A 24,586-nucleotide genomic window follows, 5' to 3' on the forward strand; every position below is an offset into this window, starting at 1 on the left:
GACGTGTTCAATTGGTTGAAGCGTGGGCAGGCTCTGAGTTAACATACCCAGTGAAGACTATTCAAGGGCACATGGTTATGAGCTGTTGATAGGGTGAGTCAGTATTGCCCGTGATTTAAGGATGTGTATAAACAGGGGCAGAGTTTTTGCAGGAAGGTAGGATGCCCACTGAAGATGTTAGGGACAGCTTCTTAATGGATAGAGGGAGAATGGTCAGTAAAAGACAAGGTCTCCTTCCCAGACATGTCGGTGATTGGCTGGCTTTGCTTTATTCTGGGTAAATGTAGACTGCTTTGCAAATGAGGAAAATCACTGACATCTCCTAAAGGCTCTTGGTGACAGTCGTAGATGAGATTATCTTTATAAAAAGCTCTCTCCTCTGTCTCCCAAGGGGACTGCTTTCCCCCAGGAGAAAGCAAAGTCGTTCTTTGGAGTAGGGGAGAATTTTAAATACTCTGAGTTGACTGAGCTGGCTTCTTAATATCCAGGCAAACTTTGCTGATTTCTGCCGTAGGGAAAACAGACGATGCAAAAGTGTCTGAGAAAGGAAGGCTGTCACCCAAAGCCGCCCAGGTGAAGCGCTCCCCATCAGATGCCGGCCGCAGCAGTGGTGATGAATCCAAGAAGCCCCTCCCCAGCAGCTCCAGGACGCCCGCCGCCAATGCCAACAGCTTTGGGTTCAAGAAACAAAGTGGCTCTGCCGCTGGCCTGGCCGTGATCACAGCCAGCGGGGCCACCGTCACGAGCAGGTCAGCCACACTGGGCAAAATCCCAAAGTCATCCGCACTTGTCGGTCGGTCCACCGGTCGGAAGACGAGCATGGATGGGGCTCAGAATCAGGACGATGGGTATCTGTCTCTCAGCTCCCGGACGAACTTACAGTACCGGAGTCTGCCAAGGCCCAGTAAGTCCACCAGCCGGAACGGGGCCGGAAACAGGTCTAGTACCAGCAGCATAGATTCCAACATCAGCAGCAAGTCAGCTGGCCTGCCGGTGCCCAAGCTGAGGGAGCCTTCCAAAACAGCCCTGGGCAGCTCTCTGCCAGGTCTGGTCAACCAGACCGATAAGGAGAAAGGCATCTCTTCCGACAACGAGAGCGTGGCTTCCTGTAACTCAGTGAAGGTGAACCCCCCACCCCAGCCCGTGTCCAGTGCAGCTCAGGCCACTCTCCAGCCAGGGGCCAAGTACCCCGATGTGGCCTCTCCCACGCTCCGCAGGTAAGTGGGTAAACAGCATTGAGTGGAACTGGAATATGTGATGTGGAATGGCATCCTGGATTCATAATTTCCTGTTTCTTAGCTGAAACCATCTCTGGTTTTCTCCGCTTCAGTCCTCTAATAAAGCTGTTTGGTCAGATGCTGCCAGCAGCTTTGAGTATTTTCCCATGTTGGTGTGAAAAACATAAGCCTCTGAAATCCATCATCCTGCATTTGAATCCTAGGTCCACCTTATGTAGCCACCGTGTAACCTCTCTTAATACTTCTGCCTCCATTTCCTCATCTGTGAAATGGGGATGTTGATACCTACCTGTGACCATTAATCTATGTGACCATTAATCTGTGTAGCCATATTTAGCCCATAGTAAGTACTCAGTAAAAAAGTTAGTTACCATCGAAGATGAGTTCCTAATATACCCTTAGATCTAGATGAGGAGCTCAAGGAAAATAGTTTTTTTTTTTTAAGCTGTAACTCAGATTCCTCATCGTTATGCCAGATAGTGATCTTGGCCTGATCTTTTCCCCAAATAGTCCAGTATCCCCCCACACACTTTTTTTTGTACTGCGTGCATGATTCCAAATTAGTCTCTGAAACGTTAGCTTCCTTTACAAAAAAGAAAAAAACAATTCTTAAAGCAGAAGTGTTTCTGAAAAATAGAATTTCCTTTCAGTTTATACAACTTTTTGCCTCATTATAACATACAGTGGACCATCTTTAAAACTGCAGCCGCATAGGGCACAGTTCATCCTACCTTTTCAGAAAAGAGTAAGTCCCGAGGATAGAAAATTTAACAGTGGAAAAATAAAACTTATGTGCACATGTACATATTTGGGAATGAATAGGAATGTTTGCAAAGCCTTCAGAAGAAGCATTCCACATGAAAGGTATAATGAAGCAGTTCACTGTTCTTTGTCTAGACTTGATTATTAGAATTTCAGTAATGATTATTTTTTCAGGGGAAGGTCCTCTTGGGCTGTTCTTTGTTGTTTTAACAGGTTGCCTTGTAAATGAAAATTTTCTCTGCTTCTTGCCTCAAGTATTATATGTAATATTCTCTTTGGTGTTATAGATTTCCTTTAGTAGCTACAAAGGCATTTTACTAGACCCTGAGGCTAGTGTAATAGAATACTTGAAAATGCATGCAGCTTCTTAGGCTCTGAACTGAGCACCTTTCAGCCCATTCCTAGCAATTACATTTTTCCTAAATTAGTAAGGTGTTCTGAATTCTCTCATTGTGCATTAATATGAAGGAGAGGCGTCTTAAGTGAAGTGTGATAGCTGTCTTCAAGTGGTGTGAAGGACTAGCAGAGAAAGGATTGGACTTTTTCTGTGTAGTTACATATAGTAGGATTAGGAGCAATGCGTACAAGTCAGGAAGAGGTGGATTAGATTTTGGTTTTGTAACAACTGGAAGTGCTTGGCAGTGAAGCCACTTAGCCTTTGGAGTAGAGTAGTGAGGCCCATGTCACTGCAGGTGTGCAAGTACTCTAAAGCCAAGGTTCTGCAACAGAATAGTTCTTTCTCTGTCACCAGGCAGAGAGTGTTCTTCTTCTGTCACCAGACATTTTAGTGAGGGTTGATCATGTTTATTTATTTCTATAGTAATTGAGATTTGTAAGGACTGTTTAGGCTTCCCAGGTAGCTTAGTGGTAAAAAAAAAATCTGCCTGCCAAGCAGGAGACACAGGTTCAATCCCTGAGGTGGGAAGATTCCCTGAAGAAGGAAATGGCAACCCACTCCAGTATTCTTACCTGGGAAATACAGGGGCAAAGGAGCGTGGCGGGCTACAGTCCATGGGGTTGCAAAAGAGTTGGACACGATTTAGCAACTAAACAACACGGACTGTTTAGAGAGGATGGTGGTGGTGGTTTAGTTGCTAAATTGTGTCCAACTCTTGCGGCCCCATGGACTGTAGCCTGCCAGCCTCCTCTGTCCATGGGATTCTCCAGGCAAGAATAATGGGGTGGGTTGCCATTTCCTTCTCCACTGGAGAGGATAGAAGATCAAATTTACATGACGACCAGCTGGGTGGAAGCCAGCCTGTCTAGTATGTAGTGGGTATCATTTCTTTTCTGAGATACCTGTTTCATAAGAGTTTTAGTGGATGGAATCAGGCCATTATTATAAGAGCATGGACTGTCCTTCGACTTTAAGGTAGTCACTCCATCCTACCAGAGAACTCTCTGCCAGCAGAAAAGGGGAGTGTTTGTGCCATCCCCTCTGTCCCTGGTAGCACGGTTTTGGTCATGAGCAGTGGGGGAATGACGTGCAAGGGCATTTCTGTGTGTCTGTCACGGAGACGCCGTTCACACCTGGCGTGTCTGGCCTGACATCCTGTGAACCCTGCAAGGTTTTGTGCATATCACTGGGCAGCACTTGCTCTCTGGCCCTAAAAGACACCTTCTTGCCAGGCTTTTGTGCAAGAATGAATCTGGAGGACACATTGCCCAGGTTGCCTGCAGATCCAGACTCCTGTTCCTGACGCTGCATGTTTGCTCAGAGATCAGAGAAACCAAATCCTTCGGAGCCGAACTGTCATAAATGAGGGCATGCTTTGCGCCTGGAGTCACAGATACAAAGATGATTAAGACAACTCGTTTCTCTTCTAGATGTTTCCTGGACAGGGGCAGTTTTCTAGTTACTCTATTTATGTAAAGAAAGAGAAGCAAAATCTTGAAGTAGCAAGGGAGAGGCCAGTAGAAGATTACTGCCCGTCTCCCTTTCGCTCAGATCCAGGGTCTCAGTGGCATCCGAGAACTTGAAGGTGGAGCCTTTGCTCCGCCAGTGCCTGGCCCGTTGTACCTTTCCCAGGGGACTGCCTCAAGCCCTGGGAAGGACCCCGCCTCCCTCCCCAGGAACCCTCACTGGCTCCCGCTCCTCACCCTCCTCTGACAGCCCAGCGCCCCCTGGCCTTGGGTGTTCAACCCACACAACCCTTTGTCTCTTCGCAGACTCTTTGGTGGGAAGCCTACCAAGCAAGTGCCCATCGCCACAGCCGAAAACCTGAAAAGCTCGGTGGTCATCTCCAACCCTCACGCCACCCTGAGCCAGCAGGGTAACTTAGAGTCCCCCTCGGGCAGCGGCGTCCTGAGCAGCGGGAGCAGCAGCCCTCTCTACAGTAAGAATGTGGACAGCACCCAGTCCCCCCTGGCCTCCAGCCCCAGCTCTGCCCACTCGGGCCCCTCCAACAGCCTCACCTGGGGCACGAATGCAAGCAGCTCCTCGGCCGTGAGCAAGGACGGCCTGGGCTTCCAATCGGTCAGCAGCCTCCACACCAGCTGCGAGTCCATTGACATCTCCCTGGGCAGCGGAGGGGCGCTGAGCCACAACTCCTCCACCGGCCTCATCGCTGCCTCCAAGGACGACGCCCTCACCCCCTTTGTCAGAACCAACAGTGTGAAGACCACACTGTCGGAAAGGTTGGTGCTGTGCGTTTGGCTGCCTTTATCTCCCCGAAAGACGCCCCTCTGAGAGTCCAGACGTTATGTTAGGAAGCCCAAGCGTTGTTTACCTTTGCTGGGCAATTTCTCCCTTTCGGATCACTGCTGTCTCTCCAGGGGGAAGCCAGTTTGGGTCGGAGTAAGCCGGGCTCTGCTTCCTGTTATCTTTCTCACTGTGGTTACTCTCAGTGCGTGGAGTTGCTGCAAGTCTCCTGGGGGCAGATTCCAGGCTTCCATTTTAAAGTAGCATTCCACCTGCGAGGTCCTTCCTTTTTATCCTGTTTGTTCATCACCTGCTTCTTTCCCTGCCCTTCTAATGGTGCAGGCCGAATCAGTGGTGGCTGCGTCCACGGAGTGTGTGGTGGGGTGCTCCTTAAGCAGCTGAGTCGAAGTGGCAAACACCCTCCTACCAAAGGGCTGCTGGGCAGAGTTATAGGAAATCATGCACCCAGAGTCTTCCTCAGAGCTTCAAATCTCACTGTAGCAGTGATAACGTATCTGCCTTCTCCACATGGGGAAAAAAGCCAGTATCGGCCCTGGGAATGAGGAAAATGTTCTGGTCATTGTGTGTGACGCCCTGCCCCCTTCCTTCCGATCTAATGCTCCCTCTCTTGTTTTCCACCTGCCTGGCCTTCTAGCCCTCTCTCTTCCCCTGCCGCTAGCCCTAAGTTCTGCAGAAGTACTCTGCCCCGGAAACAGGACAGGTAATGACATCGTAGGCCGGGGACCCCACCGAGCCTCTAGCATCCTCTGTCCCACCCTGTGTCGAGCCGGATGTTTTGTGTGAGGCTGTTGGCCTGTGGCTTCCGCTTGTGTTCGTGGCCCCGGTGTACTCTGACCTACCCCCCAATCCCAGACATGCCCGTGAGGGTCAGTTCCGCTGTCCACAGAGCTCAGGAAGAGGTGCACTGGGGCCGGCTCCTCCTCTCCCAGCTTGGGAAGGAACCTCCAGCCTGCCACCTGGAAAGGGGCGGCAGAAGCTCTCACTGGCATGTCAGCCTCCCCTGTGGCATGCTCCTTGCTCCCTGGCTTCCTGCCCTTTTGCCTCCCTCCCTTCCCCCTCCAGGCCCAGACATGATCTACCACCCACCACGCGGCTTGGCCCTCACCTTTGTCTCCCCTCTCCCCCTTCTCCCCACGCAGCTGGCTCTTTGCCCTCTCCAAGGCCTTTGCTGCAGTTTGGCTCTGTGTCTCGCAGGCTGTTGTGTTCTGGGTGCCCATTTTCTGTAAAGATAAGAACATGGGGAGTGTTGTTGGCCCCCAGCTGCCCTGTGGGTGGGCCTCAGAGATGGATTATTGACCTTGAATTTGTGGGGGAGCCGTGGCTTGGCCAAACATAATAAGCAGATGTTGTTTCATGCTAGGGGAAAAAAAAAATTAGCGAAAACCCTCTTCACCATGTCAACAGCAAAAACGTTGCTTTGGTCAGACTCAGAGACCAAGCCTTTTAATCATTTAACTCCGCCTTTGGAAACCCGAATGCTGTGACTTTTGTCAGCCAGCAAGTTGTAACATGCCCCAACTCTGCTCAAGGCTCAGCTTTTAGCTCCACCCAATGAGGGCCTCAAAAACTGAGAGGGATCCGGAATCCACTTGTTACAGATGAATTCCAAATATGCAGACTGCTGGCCTCTTGAAACCGTCCAACAAGTCCCTTCTTTCACTTAAAGTCATCACCGGAGGCATCTGGGGGTGGGCCAGAGTGGTTACTGGCGCAGAGAGCCCTAAGCGCTGGCGGTACCGATGGGCGACGGGCAGAGGAAGGCGTGGGCCCTGCTTCAAGGTGGGGGCAGCCCCTGGGTTCGGCTCTGAACCCGTGGAAAGGAAGGAGCAGGTGGGGCCGAGAGGCTCGGACCGCCTGGTGCCGGGGTTGCAGGCGCCCAGGTGTGAGCACGGGCCTCGGCTGCCTTGCCCCCGTGGCTGTGTTGCATGCAGTGGACTTCTCCCTGGTGAAGTGAGTCTCTTCCTCCAGATCTCTTGGCCCCCTGAGCCTTTCCCACCTCACTCTGCCTGCTCTCCCTGAGCTTCTCCGAGGTTCTCACGTGTGTTTTAACTTTCCTACAGTGACCCGCACCTTGATAGGAACACTTTGCCTAAAAAAGGACTCAGGTATCTGTGTTTCCTCCTTGCATCCGTGCCATCTGCTGTGGCTCTGGGGCTTGGCTGTGTGGCTAGCTTGTGGCTGATGGGGGTGCAGGTGGGCTGGGGGTCCCCGCTTGGGACCGCGCGGCAGGACCCTGTGGACGACGGCTCTCCTTGCAACCCTCTTGTTCTCATCTCTCCATTTGTTGGCTTCTTTTGCTTGAGCAAGGGCTGTGCTCTTTCGGGCTTACTGTGGTCAAACCATCTCATGACAGCCATCCCTGAGCAAACCCGGAGAGCAGTTACTGCTACTGCTGGGGCCAGTGGGTTTGATCGCTGATCACTTCGCCATGACCATTCCATCCACGGGCTGTCTTCTGAGAGAAAGGATATGACTTGTAGCATGTTGATTTGTCAGCCAGGACATGAGCAAAGGAGAGAAATATTCCCCTCCCTCCCTACCCACAGTTTGAGGATTTCTGACTTTCTGGCCCATAGAAAATTGCTAAGGACAGACGCTTTGCACTTGTCAGAATATTCTAATCAAAAATTGGGCCAGTTTTCAATGCCCAACAAGATATAGGGCGATTTTTTTTTTTTTAATTTAAAGAAAGAAAAGACTTTCTTTCCCAGAGGGAGTGTCCTCTCATTCACTATAAGTGATGGCTCATTTTTGACTCTGGTCCTGGTGTAACAAGATGCTATAAGTCACCATTGCTCACGCTGTTCACCTCACTTTACCACCCAGAAGAACTTCAGTCCTCCCGCCTGTCCCGTGATCTTAATGCCATGTGGTTGCAGCTGTCATTTCTCTCGCTCTCTAAACACCTCGTTCTTTGTAGCATCAGCTTCACCCTGCACTAAGCGTTAAGAGCTTTCGCAAAACATGGAAGTTGGAATGAAATGTTTCGTTGCTGCCATGTATGTCGGTAGTTAATATCCAGCAGCTCTTAAGGCTGAGAGCATTTTGACCAGTAATGAAAGGTAGGTATCAATGCTTCCTTTCAGCAGGAGCTCCGAGTGCAGCCAAATCTAAGAATCTAAGAAGTATTGAAAACCCCCCAGCAGGCCTCCCGAGGGAGGAAGGTTCAGCCTGTGGCCTTCGAGGGGGGAGTTGGCAAGGCCTGTTGTATTTAACAGTTTTCATCATGCCTGTGAGAGCTGCTTGTTGGCACTCAGGCTAGTGTTTAAATCATATCCACTCTTCACATGAGTCTGACCTTGATGCCCCACTGTTGCTTCATGTGGAAGCTCAGTTCTGAATATTAGCATTTCATAATCCTGTGTATATTTCTGGAGCAGATCTATCCTATGAAGATTATGTAACTCTGGCTTTTAAAATTTGTGTTTTTTTAATTCAGAATGGAGATATGTGACATGGTATCCTCAGTCAATTAATGGGACCTAGAAAGTCCAATTCTAGATTAAGGAAGAACCATGTCTATATTCCAAATTCTCACTGTGGCTCCCTTTCTGGCTCACCCACTCTGTACACACACATATCCAGTAGTCACCCCACCAAAATCTGTTTATAAGTCCAAAGTACTCTGGTCACTTGGGCACTTTAGACATTTGAGATGCTGCCTGTGGGCATAATGAGGAGAGCATGGGTTTGGGGGTCAGGCACGTATGGATTGACACCTCGGTAAAATGGAAATGATTGCACCTGAGTTGCTGGGCAAGTCTCAGGCGTCAGCGAGATAATGTCTGTGAAGGCGCCCAGCACGTTGGAGACGTTCAGTAAATCATTACCAAATTTGTTTCAGAAGCGACGAGGAGGTGGGCCTCGTGTGAGACCCAGTGATTTGGGGTCCCCTTCTGAAGACTGGTCTCTGCCAGATTGCAGCCACTGCTCTCAACGTTGGTCTCCTCACACCTTCTGTTACGTGTCTGGTTTCTGATACTCTGTGATTCGTGGCTGCTTATTTGCACTTCAGAATGCAGATGCCAGGAGCTATCTAATTAAAACTTCCTCAAAGCTCTGACAGCAGCTCGTTTCACTGCCTCAGTCCTGTCAAGGTGGGGGCTTTGAAATGACACCGTCATGAATCAACATGTTACAGATACGCCCAGGGACGGCTCTTTGAGCATTTACCAGTCTCCTTCCCTTTATGTAGTTCCCTTTAGGAACTGCAGTTTTCCCCAAAGACAGCCAAGTAGCCAAAAAGGTTTTGAGAAAATCTGTGAGTTGCAGAACGTGTAGCAATCTGATTTTTCAAACCTCAGACTTTCTTCTTATATGTTTGGATATATATTTTCTTTTTATATGTTTGTTATCCGCTCCAGGGCACTCATTCTCATAAACATTGTTCCTAGTTAATCCCAGCCTGATTTCTGTCTGTCCAGGTATACCCCCACCTCCCAGCTCCGCACACAAGAAGACGCAAAAGAATGGTTGCGGTCCCACTCTGCAGGAGGCCTGCAGGACACCACCGCCAACTCCCCTTTCTCCTCTGGCTCCAGTGTAACTTCTCCTTCTGGAACAAGATTCAACTTTTCTCAGCTGGGTGAGTAGCCACTTGGCATTTAACAATGTTGATCGGCACCTTGGGGCGGAGGTTATCTTGCATTTTGAGAGACATGTGGTCATGTAGCTCTCAGTATCTGATCAGCCCTCAGCAGTGAAGTTTGATTACAGGCAATTGATAGCAAAAGGAAAGAGAAAGGTTTCTTGGTTCTCTTCCAGTAATTTTCTCTGCATGGTTGATGTAGGTAGGGCAAACTATCCGTGGAATGAAAAGCATGTATTCTAAGATCTCTGAAGAGGTACGTTCTACGGCATATCCCATATTTGGTCATCCTCCTTGCTTTATTAAACCGGAAATAAAGATCAAGTTTTGATTGAATGAGTATTCTTGGAAGTGCCTACTGGTGAACTAAGGCTTTGACTGGCACAATGAGGAAAGGAAAAGAATTTGTATCATAGTCCCTGCTGGCATGTCAACGGATGCTTTTTCAGAAAGACAGACACCCACACAGACTCATCAACAGGTAAAGGAGAATTGGTCAGAGTTTTATGTGAAATCATGTAAAAACTGAATGTGATCTAATGGCAAGTATTATACACAGAGAGAAGGACTAGTCCTGGCTTGAATGACTGAGGAAGGTTACATGGAGGTGGCAGGATGAGAGCTGAGCTTTCCAAGAGGGATACAGAGGGAAGTATTTTTTCCAGTCTCATCTCATTCTTCAGAGAGGCAGCCTTTTCTGATTATTGTGAATAAGAAGCTCAGTCTTTAAGGACTTCTAATCAAGGAAGGCTTAACTCTTCATTTTTAATGAACCGAATGCACTTCTAACCTATTTTACATTACTGAAGTGGACAGGAGTTTAATAAGAAAGCCAGTTTCAGCTAAAGTACATGTGCCCCCTTTGCACTGAAGCTCTGCAGGCCCCACTATGAAATCTCCCCATCAGAGACGGTGAGACCTGTGTTCCTGTTGTTCTTTTCTCGGCTGTAACTCTTTGAGGCAAGAGTTTCTTGTCATGCACAAATGCTTCCCATCTGATCAAAAGCCCGGCAGAACTATTTTGGGCTTTTGGCTTTAGAGAGAATTGTTCCAGATGAGCCCAGAGAGTAATTAGCTCATGCCTGGAAGGTGACACTAGCTTGTCTGAACGTGCCAAGTGGGAAAGCTGGAGCCCGGAGCCTCGCTTTGGAACTGACCCACCTTTCCTCCCTTATTTTTAGCTCTAAGTGTGTTTCTCAAATGCTGAAGTGACTACCTTTGAGAAAACAGTCAAAGGGAGAGGAGTTGACGGGGCCGGAGATGGCTGATTGTCAGCAGTCTCCTCTCCGTCCCCTTTAGGGACGTGAGCCTCCAACTTTTTGACTGACTCCTTTCCTTGCAGCGAGTCCCACCACCGTCACCCAGATGAGCTTGTCCAACCCGACCATGCTGAGGACCCACAGCCTCTCCAATGCTGACGGGCAGTATGACCCATACACTGACACCCGCTTCCGCAACAGCTCCATGTCCCTGGACGAGAAGAGCAGAACCATGAGCCGCTCAGGCTCATTCCGCGATGGGTTTGAGGAAGGTAAGCAAGCCAGGAGATTCAGTCTCTCTCCCAGCGTGCAGAGTGGTTAGCGGTCCTCTAGACTGAATTCTCGTTGTCAGTGCAAAAGCCCACCCGCCCGAGTTTTTTCAAGTCACCCACTTGTGCTGGGGAACTGAACAGTAGGGTCTGATGCTCAGTTAACCTTGCAGGGCTTTAGGGAAGAGGCTGCTGACAAAACACTGGTGAGCCCTGGAGTTGACTGAGTTCCACTGTGAGGCTCAGGCTCAGCTGCTGCTGCTGCACCACCTTGGCCACACCAGTTACAAGAAAGTTCCTTTCTCTGTGCCGATGCACCTGGTTCACTTTGGGGAGCTGTGGGCCGCCATGCTTCTCCACTTCTCTCCAGAATCTTCCATCTCTTTTCTCAAGCACCAGTTTTTTCTTTAAGGTTGTTGCGTTCAGTTTTGCCCTTTTCCTTCTTTGCTTGCTAATTGGGAATATTTGGGGTAGGATTTTTATGTTTTGTTCATTTTAATCAGAATTTGGGGGAGAAAACTACTGTGGGCACCTTCATCAGCCATCTTCCTACCTCAAATCATTTCTTCTCCCTCCAGGCAAAGTGTGAGTCAGGGGAGCCAGCAGCCAAAATGTCAGGCGCGTCCCCCCACCCGCCTCCCAAAAAGCAAAGGTGAAGTTGATAATATACTTGTGTCTTATCATCACTGGTGTCTTACCAGTGATGAACATGGTTAAGGATATGGGGTAATACTACTGGGGTTTGAATTCCAACTCCACTACTTCTTAGGTATATGATCTTGGACAAATTAACTTCACCTCTCTGTGCCTTTGTATTTTCACTGATAAAAATTAGGAGTACCTGAGTCCTGAAATTCTGAGAATTAAACAAAATAATATATATAAATGTTAATCCAATAATGCTGGTACCTGTCGTAGCCTGAACACTCAGCTTCAGCATTGATGTCCTGGCAGCTGAAAGTCCCCAGCCAGAGGAAGGCCAAACGAGGCTGAGAGCCCTAGCCCTAGCTGAACCTTCTTTTCCAGTGACAGAATAGAACAGGGGTGGAGAGGGGAGTCCCTCTGCTCCTAGTCCCTATGAGAGTGGGAAAATGTGCCCAGCATCCTCCTGGTAGAACAAATGAAGTTGTGATTGTTGAGGAAATCCCTAAATAAGTCCAGAGGGGGAGAAATGCAGGATATTGGTTTCTGCTCTCCCCAGTGTTCTTTTTAACAAAAGTTTTAGAGTTTAGTTACAGAGCAGTTGCCCCCTGGTTAATCTTCCTTCGTTCTCTCCACTCTGATTGTATCGTTTGCATCCAGTGGCATCCAGGGAGCAGACACTAACTAGTCTGTAAATCCATATGTGGGAACCCACTGGGATGGTGGATTAAGGCGGGGTGGAGCCTGAGTTACTGAGAATGTTTTGCTGGATTTAAGAGCTAGAAATCAGTGCTTTAACCCTCAGAGCAGTAATAGAGGAGGGTATGTTGATCCTAAGGTGAAGGAGCAGGTCGTTTATCTTGAACTTTTTTCTGCTCAGTGGGCGAGCAGAGCGTGGCCACGAAGCATTTCCCCACCCTCCTGATGATGACTCGAGTCTTGAGTGTGCCCTGTTCATCTGCTCCCTCCTGTGTGTACCTGAGTGAATGGAGTTCCGTCCTGCAACTTGTCCAAACAAGCATACTTCGCCTCATAAAGGTCCAGGACCATTACAGTAGCATCATCAGATGGCTTTTATTTATTCCATCTGGAATCAAGCTGCTGTCAGGCAGCACAACTGTGGGATATCTGGGATGTTAAAGTGACATTGATGAAAAGGGCTTGCCCACAAGCAGTGTCTAGACTTTTGTAAACCCTGATGATTCATGGTGACGTGGAACTCACATGCAGAGGTAAAATCGAATTCAGGGAGAAGGAGTAGGGGCTCTTGTCGATGTATCAGTACTAAGAAATGTGTTACATCTTCATCTTTTGGGAAATTTGGTATCAGAATGATTTTATTTCTTCCAAAGCTGTTACATTACAAAAACAAAATAGGGCTCATGCAGTTAGGTATTTTTAATTCCACTGGCTGAAGACTTTTTCCCCCCCTCTTGAATATATAAACTCCTGGTGTTGCAGAAACAGCTGGGGAAAAAAATTCATATCTCATGTTTGAACCAAATAGAACCTCCTCATAAGAGGCAGTTAGGTATATCATATGCCAGAAAGCAAATATTAATAGAAATTTGCGAAGAATTAGCACAAGTCCCTGTGTGAGGTTTTTGTGGGATCTAATTAGCACTTTGCCTTTTGAAAGAAATAAAAGTTATAAATATGTAGATGAGTACAAGCATGGCCCAGGTGCAACCTTTCAAAGTTATTTCAGGTAAATTTCCATCAGGCACATTATGCAATCTTTAAGTCAGCTTTAATAGTGTGCTTTAGAGAGACGCTTGAGGCATTTTTCAAATGAATGTCTTTGGAGTGAAAAAAAAATCCAGAACTTTACCAGTTATCCCTAAGAACTGGTGCAGTCTAAACCAGTTTATCTGGAGCCCACAGAAACAAAGCTGCTTATTAGTAAATAAATCCTATATTGCAGCTCTCCTGTGCTTCTCGCCCCTGAGTTACACTTGGATTTAAGTCCTGGTACCTCAAAATCACTGTTAGCACGGTGACTTTGGGTAAGGGACTTGCCTTGGTTAGCCTATTTCCTGTTCACTAAAATGTGGAAAATAATTGTACCTACTTCAAAGGACTGACATGAAGATTAGGTGAGATAAATCCTAGAAGGCATTTCATAGAATGACTTTGAAAGGGGTTTATAGTAAGTACTCCATCAGTGGTAGCTATTGGAACAGTTGTACATTTTATTTTATCCTTCTCCCCCTGGGCCATTTCAACCCCATTTTGTTTATGGCAAAATTGAACAGAAGAAGTGACTTGGGGACTTTTTGCCATCAGGACTACTAGGTACTGAACTTCTGAACTCTCAGCCCTCTGTTTTTTCTGTTCAATCCTACTTTACGCTTTTCCTTGGCCATAGCTGGGCTCTCTTACATGAACCTTCATCAGTGTGGTCTCCATCTTCAGTTATGCTTTCTTAGCTGATTGAGAGGGTGGCCCAGTAGCCACGAGAACCACATCTCATCTCACTGACTCCTTCCACAGCCCCCAGTAGCAGAGGGGGGTCTAGAGTGTGATGGCCAGATTCTCTCTCCACTCCTGACTACCCGTGTGTGCTTGACCACATCTCTTAACCCCTCTGGACCTTAGTTTACTCCTGCTTTCATTAGGGGTGGAAATTCCTGCCCTACTTGGAATATTACCTACACATCCTCTGTGATGTCGAGGATCACTTCAAACAGTAGTATAAGTGAGAAATTGCTTTGATTAGTATGAAGCTGAATATGTACATTATATATATATATATAAAATATATGTGTGTGTGTATATATATACATATATATATGATGCCCAAGTGTGATAGCAGAGGCGCTTGTTTGCTTTGTTGGCTAGAATATGCCCAGTTGTCATTCCATCATGCGATTTCACCCCTATCTGTGCTTTAGGTTGGGGTGAAGTCACATGCTTCTCACACACACACTGTGTGCTTGCTTAGTCCTAGCTTATGCCTGTGTAGATTGAACGAGGGCTTTAGGAAGCCATTCTAAATATACCAGAAGGCTTTACCAAAAACATAAAAGTAAACCTCAGAAACCAGTAAATGAGGTCACTCAAGGGCAAAACCATCTCCAGATTTCTGGTCCACAGATCTTGTTCCTGAATGCTGTAGGACCTTACACGGGTCGCTTATCCTCTCTAGGTTTCAGATAGTCGGTGGCAGAGGTAGCCTGGATATTCTCTGGTTCCTTGTACCTTCAAATTTGGGAAAGTATAGGTCTAGGGAGGAAGCTGCAGGGCATGCCTCTGCTGCTCTGGGCTTTTTAAGTCTTGTGTGCGTTTTGTTGTCCAGAAGTATCTCGGCCACATAACCCAGGCTCTGCCTTGGCTCAGCGTACTTGAAGGAGGGCCAGCTGCAGTGGTTCAGGCAGCCACATTCAGCTCGGGGTTGATCTGGAAAGCAAGGACTCTTCCTTTGGACCACAGCCTTGCTGTTGCTAGTTACAAGTAAGAGGAGTTAATTATAGAGAAAAATAATTACCTCCACCCGAAGCCTGCCAGATGTGCCTCTCTCTGCGTGCGGCCCCAAGCTTGCCCTGAGGTGTTGCTGAAGGCAGTGTCAGTGAATCCAAGTGTATGAGACAGAGAAATAAGAGTCAGACTTCCATTTTTCAGCAGCCAGAGTCCACACAGAAGCCCTGTGCAGGCCTCCGGAGCCAGCGTCTGGCAGGGCTGTGTGATGGCAGGGCGGCTCCATGCTACTCACATCTCTTCCCCCACCTTGGCCTCCACTGTCATTTCCCCACTAGCGTCTGTGTCATGGGGCTAAAGTAACTTACCCTTTTGGACCGTTAGACCACCAGCTTGGGCCATGAGAGACTTATTTTAATGTGTGGACATATTAACACTGAAGGCCATTATTGGCCATGAACACCTTAAATTGACTTTTTATGGGCACAGGCCAGGTGAATGATAGATGGAGGAAGAATAGAGGGAAAGATCTAGAGCCCCAGGCATTGCTGAGGAGGGTGGATGTAAGTGGCAGTGCAGGGACGGCCTCAGGGAAGCTGGCAACTTCTGAGAGAGGAGAGGGCCAGAAGTGCAAGCCCAGGATCTGTATAGTCAGAGGAGAGAGGAAGCTGCCACCTGGGAACCTTCTCCAGGTCGGGTTCCTGGAGAAGATGATGTTTGAGCTGATCCTGCTGGAGATCTGAATGGGCAGGGATGGGAAACTTCCTAAACCAAGGGAGCTGCACCGAAAGAGACTCTGAGATGGCAAAGAACTTCACAGGTCACGCGTGAGAGAGCTGGGCAGGATTCAGAGTATGATAGGAGCGCCTGAAGGAAGGCTGGGGTTCGGGACGTTTATGGGGAATACGTTGTGGAGGCACCAGGGAGGGTGGTGCAGCCGTTCATGAGACATCTGTGGGCAGGCAGCTTCTGCCGACCGCTGATCCAAGTTGAGTTCACTCCTTGGGTGGTAAGTGAAAGCTGCTTAGTACACGTGCGTTCCTCTCCAGCTTCCCACTCTCAGATCACAGGTGAGAGTGCGGTGTGGTGGGGAGGGGAGGGCCATTCCACTCCTGATCAGGGAACCTGTGACCAACGCAAAGGTCTGTGATTTCTCCACAGGCGTATTTCTATCTTTCAGGCAGTTTTTTGAGAGATTACTAGGAAAACGTCATTAAAGAATCTGGTTTCCAAGAAGAGAAGTCAACCAGAATACCTAGTCCCGATGAAGACCGTGGCTTAAAATTACATGAAAACAGATAATAAAATGTTTCCATGGCTTGGGGCTGGGGAGAGCGTGGGGGGCAGGAGGTGAAGGAGGAAAGTACAGGATGGTTCTAAGTCCCAAATTGCAGTCACAATCAAGGAAGAGGACACTTTGTAAACATGACAAAAATCAGACGAAGAACCTAAGTTTCAGTGGGCATGTTTTCTAACCAATGTTCTACTACATGGTCATCTTGAATGAATTTACTGTAGCCAACAGCCAGCCTCTTATGTTCAGAATAATCGGCTCATCGTCTTTTTGCTTGTACAAAGGACAGATGCTAGCAAAATATAAAATACATTTGCAACACAGTTTTAACCTTAAGGGACATATAAGAGAAAAGAAAGGAATAAAATCTGCTGGAACAAAGCAGGTAGCACTTGCCTCTGGGTATTGGAACTGAGTCACACAATTGATGACAGTGAATATGCTTCTTAACACTTCTCTGTACTTGCAACATTTAACTTAATTATGTATTATTTTGATAGGCAGAGGGGGGAAGTATTTAGAAGGTTGTAGGAAATAAAATGTGGTAACAGAAAAACGACTCCCATAGAAAATTATTCCTTACTTGACTTTGACCTGTCACCGAATCAGACAAGGTTGGGTCACGGTGAGGTTGTTGCTCTAAGCCTGGTAGTGTCCTCTGATGCCGAGTTTCTCCTTCCCTTCCCCTTTTGGGCTACCTAGTAGCCATCTGTACAATTGACCTTTACTTTTTCTTTTTTTCATAGTTCATGGATCCTCACTCTCCTTGGTTTCCAGCACGTCATCAATTTATTCTACAGTGAGTATAAATCAATGCTGTATGGCTATGTGTGTCAAAAATAAAATATAAGCATGTCTCCTAGAGAAAGTATTTCCATCATAAGGGGATCAATTAGTTAGGGAACACAATTTGAAATTTACAAACAGCTATTGATTGTAATGTACCAACCAATAAATCAGAAGCTGACTTTTGTTAAAGTGGCATTGCGCTTCAGGTAGTAACTGGTTAGAATGTATAAGATGCCTTTTACTGTTTTTTCTTTCTTTTTTTAAAAAAAAAATATTCACTCACTTATTTGACTGCATGGGGTCTTAGTTACGGCATGCATCATTCAGGATCTTTTGTTGTGGCACATGGACACTCTAGCTGTGGCTCACAATCATAGTTGCTCCTTGGCATGTGAGATCCCAGTTCCCCAGTCAGGGATCGAACCCGCTTCTCCTGCATTGGAAGGCAGATTCTTTAACTATTGGACTACCAAGGAAGTGCCAAGATGGCTTTTTCAACTTTGTATCTCCCTGTTTCTTTGTCTGTAAAGTAGAAAGAGTAGCAGTCCCTACTTTGTGGAGTTGTACTGAGAATTAAATATGTGAAGATTACTGTTCACTGCAACATAAACTCCTGGAGGACAAGGACTTTTTTCTGGTTTTATTCCTAGTGCCTAGAACTGGGCCTAGAACTTGAGCACACAGTGTTCAAATAACGGGTTTGAATGAAATAAGAAAATGCAGGTAAAAGCAGTAACTAGAATGCACACAGCCCAGAGGAAGTTCTGGTAAAGGAAAGCTGGCAGCCGTGAGAGGGCTGCCGAGAAAAGCCACATGTAGCCAAGCAGTACTGGATTTGTTCGGGATGCTTTCTATGGCTATGTGCCTGACTATTTATCTTAAAAACTTTCATTCGGGAATTTATATAAGGAAAAAAAAAACTTGATTAATTGGAAATTGGGGGCTCTTTAGACCTTCATTCCATGAAGGACAGATGTTTTAATAACTCAGATTTCGGTAATGCCAGGTATCTGGGCTATGTCGTGGGACAAACTGTAGATAGCCCCTTGTAAGTTAAAGGCCATCCCAGAATCAAGTTAAAGAGCCCAGACTGTTCCTTCTTGGGCGTGTAGCAAGCAGACAGACTTCAGTGGTTATTGACATGGTCTGAGCTGAAGGACCTAGAAACATTCTCTTCTGTTCCTACCACCTTGTCCCTCCAACTCCAAAATAACCTCTTTCCTCTGCTACGTCATCTTGTCTGAAATGTTATCAGAGTCTGGGCTTTCATCTTAAAGCCTTTATAGATAGTAACTTTGGGAAGGGGTCATTCAAGCCATTATCTAGGAAAGCACAAGGATGGGCTTCTAACTGTCAGTGGTTGAGGCCTCCGAGTCTTCCCCTCTAGAATGAAGTTCTGTGACGAGGGTACCAGAGAGGGTACTTGCAGACCTGGAGTCACTTCTTCCACAGTATTTCAGTCAGTTCAGTTCAGTCGCTCAGTCGTGTCCGACTCTGCGACCCCATGAATCGCAGCACGGCAGGCCTCCCTGTTCATCACCATCTCCTGGAGTTCACTCAAACTCACGTCCATCGAGTCGGTGATGCCATCCAGCCATCTCATTCTCTGTTGTCCCCTTCTCCTCCTGCCCCCAATCCCTCCCAGCCTCAGGGTCTATTCCAATGAGTCAACTCTTCACATGAGGTGGCCAAAGTACTGGAGTTTTCATCTTTAGCATCATTCCTTCCAAAGAATACCCAGGGCTGATCTCCTTTAGAGTGGACTGGTTGGATCTCCTTGCAGTCCAAGGGACTCTCAAGAGTCTTCTCCAACACCACAGTATTTACTGGCCCAAGTACATGCCAGTCTCTGGGCTGAGCCCTGAGGACTCTCCCCTCCTCTCTGAGGTGGGGAGAGGAGCCTGCTGCGAAAAGCAGAATCCAGAGGCGTGGAAGGCACGGGGCGGGGGGTGTGGTACTCTAGTTCCGTAGGCTTGGTGCAGTGTTGCCGCAGCAGACATTTCAGTGCCCAAGCCCCAAGTTTTCCCAGGGTTTCCTGTCCACACATTTTTCACTCAGAAAAGCAATAGTTGGGGGCTGGCCTGCCTCAGCCAGCCTCAGAGCGAAAGGGCAGGAGCTCTTCACCTGTGAGAATTCGACAGCAGGAATCTATCACGTGCAGTTCCCTGCTGCTGCCCCTTCGTGCCTTTCATGCCGACCACTGGGAGTTCTTGCAGCCACAGGCTATCTTTCAGTAGCTCTTGTTCTGGTGTGTGGACCTGAAGCTGGTGGTTTCATGAAATTTGAAATTGTCCTTTCGGAGTTGATATAAATTCACAAATTACCAAAAACCTAATAATACTGCTGCTGCTGCTAAGTTGTGTCAGTCGTGTCCGACTCTGTGCAACCCCATAGACAACAGCCCAGCAAGCTCCCCCATCCCTGGGATTCTCCAGGCAAGAACACTGGAGTGGGTTGCCATTTCCTTCTCCAATGCATGAAAGTGAAGTCGCTCAGCCATGTCCGACTCTTCATGACCCCATGGACTGCAGCCCACCAGGCTCCTCCACCCATGGGATTTTCCAGGCAAGAGTACTAGAGTGGGGTGCCATTGCCTTCTCTTCTAATAATACTAATACTTTTTAATTCCATGTTTATCTGGATAGCAAGAGACCTGAGACCTAACCTTAGTTTTTTCTCTTACTGTATGACTTTGGACAAATTACCTCCTTATTCTTCATTTTACCCTTGGCCTCAGGAAGCTAGGCCAGGTCGTCTCTGAGGTCAGTGAGTCAAGGGTTCCCATGTACTGTCCTTTACGTGAGCCTTCTCTGAGAATATCAGTTGCTTTTGCAGACTTAAAAAAAATAGTCTAACCTTTGAATGTTTTCACTGATGGAGTGCAATGCTCATTCCAAGGAAAACTTCAAGTCTGACCAGACTGCTACCACCAAACAGTGGTGTGTGGTCCCTTATCTATTCTTACTCCTTGATGATGATGAAATTCTGAAACAGATGCTTCGGCGCCTTTGCGAATGTTAAGGTAAACAAGTTCGTATTTGTTGTCTAGAAAGAAATCTTAGGAGTATGTTATGTTGCCGCCAACTCAGACCAAAGAGTCTGTTTAATACCCCGGTGTTTTAAAGGCTCTTATTGGATGATAACATGCTTCCCCCCAGCCCCCCACCGAAATCTCTAATTCTTAGATGCTCAAGAATGTCCATTCTGGCTGAAATTTGCCTGTAATTTTAATTACAAAGGAAAGAAAAGACAGCCTGATGCTAAACAAATGCCATAGAGAGGTCATGGCCAGCTCTCAGAATACAAAAAAATTACGGAGGGCACATCTGGCATCAGACTTGCTTTCTTGATCAGTAGGGAGCGGCAGCTGAGTTCCCAGGGGAACTGCCCAGTAGAGGCTCCGAGGCCCAGAGCTTCACTCAGAGTTCCCAGATGCACAGAAGTGCGGCAGCAGTTGGGGGCAAGGTACAAAACGCACGATTTCTCCAGGCTGCTGTTGAGAACCCTGGGCCCAACCCCAGAGACAGGTGGGCGCAGGGACAGACGGTGGTAGCAGCCTGAGCAAAGAGCATTAGTCCTGCTGATAGAAGTGCTTAGAAGTCGGGCTGGTCCTCTGTGAATGGTTCAGCCTGCTAACAGACCTCCCACTCGCCTCCCAAATGTTAGATAGCTGTGACGGTATCACCATTCACTTTTCTCCTTTGGATCAGACTCAGAAGCCAGGGCCTTGTTTCTGGAAGGCCTCCAGGAGAATGTCACTGTAGTCAAAGAGCCAGGAGTATGTGCTGGTTAAGATCATAAGCTCTGGAGCCAGACTACCTTGGATCCAATCCCAGTTCCACCACTTATCAGCTGTCACCATGGGCAAATTATATTAGTACCTTCTCAAAGGGCTGTTACGAGGATTCAATGAATAATAAATGTCAAGTGCTTGGAACTGTCTTTGCCATATAGTAAGTGTTTAGTAAAATGCTACTTATTATTACCTGAATGTAAACAACATGAGACATGAGGGACTTGGTCATGTTCACAGCTATATCCCAGATTATTAAAACGGTGCTTGACACGTAGTTGGAAATCAATAAATATTCGATAGGTAGTGGTGGTGGGGATGAATTGATGGACAGGCAGACAGACAGACAAAGAGGGATGCTGAGTAGTATCAGAGAGGGAAGAGTAAGCAGTGAGGACATCTCCCAACCTTCTGAAAGCATGTCTTAGATAAGGAGATTGTCCAGCTGTGTGACTTTAGGCAAGATACCTAACCTCTCTGAACCTCAAAAGGAATGCCGTCCTACTTTGTGGACTTATTGCAAGGATTAACTAACTTGGTCACAGTGTACCTAAAAATTAGTTGCTGCTGTTAGGAATCAGCCTGGAGAGAGGGTCTTCTTGGGTAGGATCACAAGTGGGGAGCAAGGTATGAGGGGCAGTCAGACCGGCTACCCACTTGTCCCAGCTGATGGGTATAGGGAACTGCGGGGCCTGGTGAGTGATACCCCTCTGCGTTCTAACTGAGAGGAGGAGACACCAGAGTCAGATGCTGATCTTTAAGAGTAATGGGTTTGCCACTAGTGAAACTGGATGATGACACACACAGAGGACTCAGGACCTAACAGAGTCTCTACTGATCTTCACTCACCTACCTGGCTGTTCTACCCCAAGAAAGTACAAATGGTGGCGTGTGGAGAGGCCATTGGACACTTCCAACATTTCCAAGAAAGCCTGTGTTGGGAGGTTGTGGGTTTCTTCTTATATGGGCCCCTACAGAAACTGCAGAAGAGAGAAAGAATGGTTCCCCCTGCAATAGGTTCCCCCCAACCCATGTGGGCTCCCACTATGGGAAGAGATAAGTAGCTTGTAGTCTCTGGCTGGTGATTACTGTGTCATCACAGACCGAGGGCCCCGGATGGAAGGTTTTTCCGGTAAGAGAGTCTATAGGCTTCGTTCTTACTCCCCAGGGTCACAGGTAACTGGGGGCTCCAGATGGAACAGCAGGAATGTGCCAGCCATCTTCCTTCTTTTAAGCTGGGGAGTCTCCAGGCTGGCTGATGGGGCCTCCCAGTCCCCTTCACTTCTAGAGCCTTCCTGCCCTGCTACTGTTTCTGCTTCAGTGCCCTAGGGAGATGAGAGGGAGGAATAAAATGGGGCAGAATTAACCTATGAGCTGTCCTCCCTGCCTCCCAGGTAGGATTGCCAGATTAAATATAGAATGCCCAATTAAATTTGAAATTCAGATAAACAACAAATAATTTTTTAGTATAAGTGTGTTCTCACTGTTGCATGGAACATACTTTAAAAGAAAAAAAAAATCTAACTGGGTGCCCTGTTCTTTTTTTTTTTTTTTTTTTAATTTGCTAAATCTGGCAACTCTTCCCCTGGCTTATCCCCTTCTCATCACCCCTTCTCCCTGCCGTCATCTCCATGTGGGAGCAGGGGGCTGCTCACAATCAATATAGCCAGAGTATTTCCTAATTTCTTAAAATAATACATTGTTTGTATTTGGCCTTTCTGATTGGTCACATGAATTGAACCGGTTTATTTAGAGAAGTCCATTGGAAGAGAAACTAATAATCTTTAAGACTGCTGCAAGTGTCTTATGGCCCTCCAGTTGTTCCTCAACTGGTCTAATTTCATCTATGTTTTTCTTTACAGCCGGAAGAAAAATGCCAGTCAGAGGTAAGGAACGTTTTGCTGGTTGGATTTCTTCCGTCTTTCGCTATGGTCAGTTCTTTCTCCCAGCTCATCCTGGAAGTGGACTCCCAAAGCAAGTAACTCTGTTCCTTGTCATCTTTAGATTCGCAAACTACGGCGGGAACTGGATGCCTCCCAAGAAAAAGTTTCTGCTTTGACCACCCAGCTGACAGCAAATGTGAGTATGGACCCAGAGCGGTAGCCATTGCTGCCTCGGAGCATTATAGAGGCAGTGGTATAACGAGAGAGACACAGGCTTTGGTATTGAGGCTGTGCGTGTCAGCTCTGACACTTACTGGCTCTGTGCTTTGGGCAGATCCTTTCACTTCTGAGCCTGCCTTTGCTCCTCAGTGCTCTGGGAGATGATAATACTTAGCTCTCAGGGGTGTAATGTGATCAGTACCTGAAATAGATTAAGTGCTCAGAACGGTTCATTTTCCTTTCTCTTTCTGGAAATTTTCATCTTAAGAGAGAGAAAGAAGAAAATCTACGACTCCATGATAAATGGCTGACTGCTCTGTAATTATTATATAATATACACAATTACGTGTTCAGAAGGCACTGCCAACCGGCATTCAATTCAGCAGCTGTTTAAGTGCCAACTATGCCCCGGGCAATGTGGGTTCAACAGCAAAGCAAGCATAATCACTGTCATCTTAGTGTTCTTTCTGTGGTACAGCAGAGAGACAAAACAGTTTTGCTATGACATGATAGCTGTTATGATAGCAATAAAGGGGGATGGTTGTGGGAATACTTGAGAGGAATGCCTAGATCAGTTTTGATGGGGCTGGGAGAAGTCAGGAAAGGCTTCCTGGAGGAGGTTACATCTTAAGATTGCTGGGTAGGGGAGGATGCATGGGAAGGACAGCATTCTAACCAAAGAGAGTAATTTGTGCAAAAGCCCAAGGTGAAGATGTTGCTGCATTTGGAAACTATAAGAAGCTCAGTGTGATTAGGATCTGTGGCGTGGATGTGGAGGAAGAGGGCTGGGGTGGAAGGGAGAAGGAAGTGGGAATGAGGGCAGTGTGGAAGAAGAGCAAAGGTCAGGGCACATCATGAGCACACTCATCTGTTAGGTGGTTAAGTTAGCTTCCTAACTGTGGTGTGGTTACAGGATTTGCGGGGTCAGAGTAGAGGCCGAAGTCTCCTACCACAGCAGACCAGTCTGTAAAGGTGCCCTGCCACCGGGCTGTGAGTCGTCAGGGCTGCAGCTCAGAGGCAGAGCCTGAGGTTTTGGAAGGTGCTGAGATGCCTCAGAGGCAGGGCTTCCTGCTTGGGAGCACACCACCAGTCTAGGACCATAGATTGTGAGTGTGAGCCCATCAGAAAGCCACCTGCGTGATCCCAGCATGCTGTTAAAATGAAAAGCAAAAAGCTTGTCTTCCTTGGACCAGGACTGTATTAGTAAATATCTGGAGCTTTTGCCCATGTGATTCCTGGTTTGAGCCTGAGTCTACTCGAGGAAACTTTCCATTTCATTGTAAAGTCTGCACATGAAGTACCTAGCAGAGTCCTTGACCTTAATTATAGGCTTAGTAATTGCTGACTACTCTGAACTGTTCGTTCTCCTGTGCTTTCTTACATTTCTGGAAATCTCTGCTTCCCCCCGCCCCCTTTTTTTTTGCCTTCCCTCCAAAATCCTAGTATACTAGGCTACTGTGTATTTTTTTTTAAATCTTTCTTTATTTTCTTAACTTTTTTCTCTATTACTGTATCCTAAAAGATCAGAAATTTGGAACTTCCCTGGTGGTCTAGCGGCTAAGCCTCCATGCTCCCAATGCAGGTGGCCCGGGTTCAATCCCCAGTCAGGGAACCAAACTAGATCCTGCATGCTGCGACGAAGACCTGGTGAAGCCAAATAAATACAAAAAGAAAGATCAGAAATTGATGTTAGATCTGGAATTTGAGGTTTAGAGTCTTTTTCGAAGACTGAAACATTATCAATTACTGAGACATTATCAATCTCAGGAAT

General features: G+C 47.2%; 1 protein-coding gene across 1 annotated transcript in view; it reads left to right on the top strand.

Annotated features, from left to right (window-relative positions):
- NAV2 (neuron navigator 2) overlaps nt 1–24,586 on the top strand; it is a 421,834-nt gene that overhangs the window by 351,613 nt on the left and 45,635 nt on the right. The window contains exons 14-22 of the mRNA XM_068977628.1: nt 515–1,217; nt 4,170–4,637; nt 5,297–5,362; nt 6,723–6,767; nt 9,087–9,247; nt 10,593–10,781; nt 16,878–16,930; nt 22,576–22,599; nt 22,718–22,792. Coding sequence (XP_068833729.1) covers nt 515–1,217; nt 4,170–4,637; nt 5,297–5,362; nt 6,723–6,767; nt 9,087–9,247; nt 10,593–10,781; nt 16,878–16,930; nt 22,576–22,599; nt 22,718–22,792 — 1,784 coding nt within the window. The remainder of the gene's footprint in view (nt 1–514; nt 1,218–4,169; nt 4,638–5,296; nt 5,363–6,722; nt 6,768–9,086; nt 9,248–10,592; nt 10,782–16,877; nt 16,931–22,575; nt 22,600–22,717; nt 22,793–24,586) is intronic.

Source organism: Capricornis sumatraensis, chromosome 8, assembly GCF_032405125.1.
Source record: "Capricornis sumatraensis isolate serow.1 chromosome 8, serow.2, whole genome shotgun sequence".
NCBI classification, from domain to species: domain Eukaryota; kingdom Metazoa; phylum Chordata; class Mammalia; order Artiodactyla; family Bovidae; genus Capricornis; species Capricornis sumatraensis.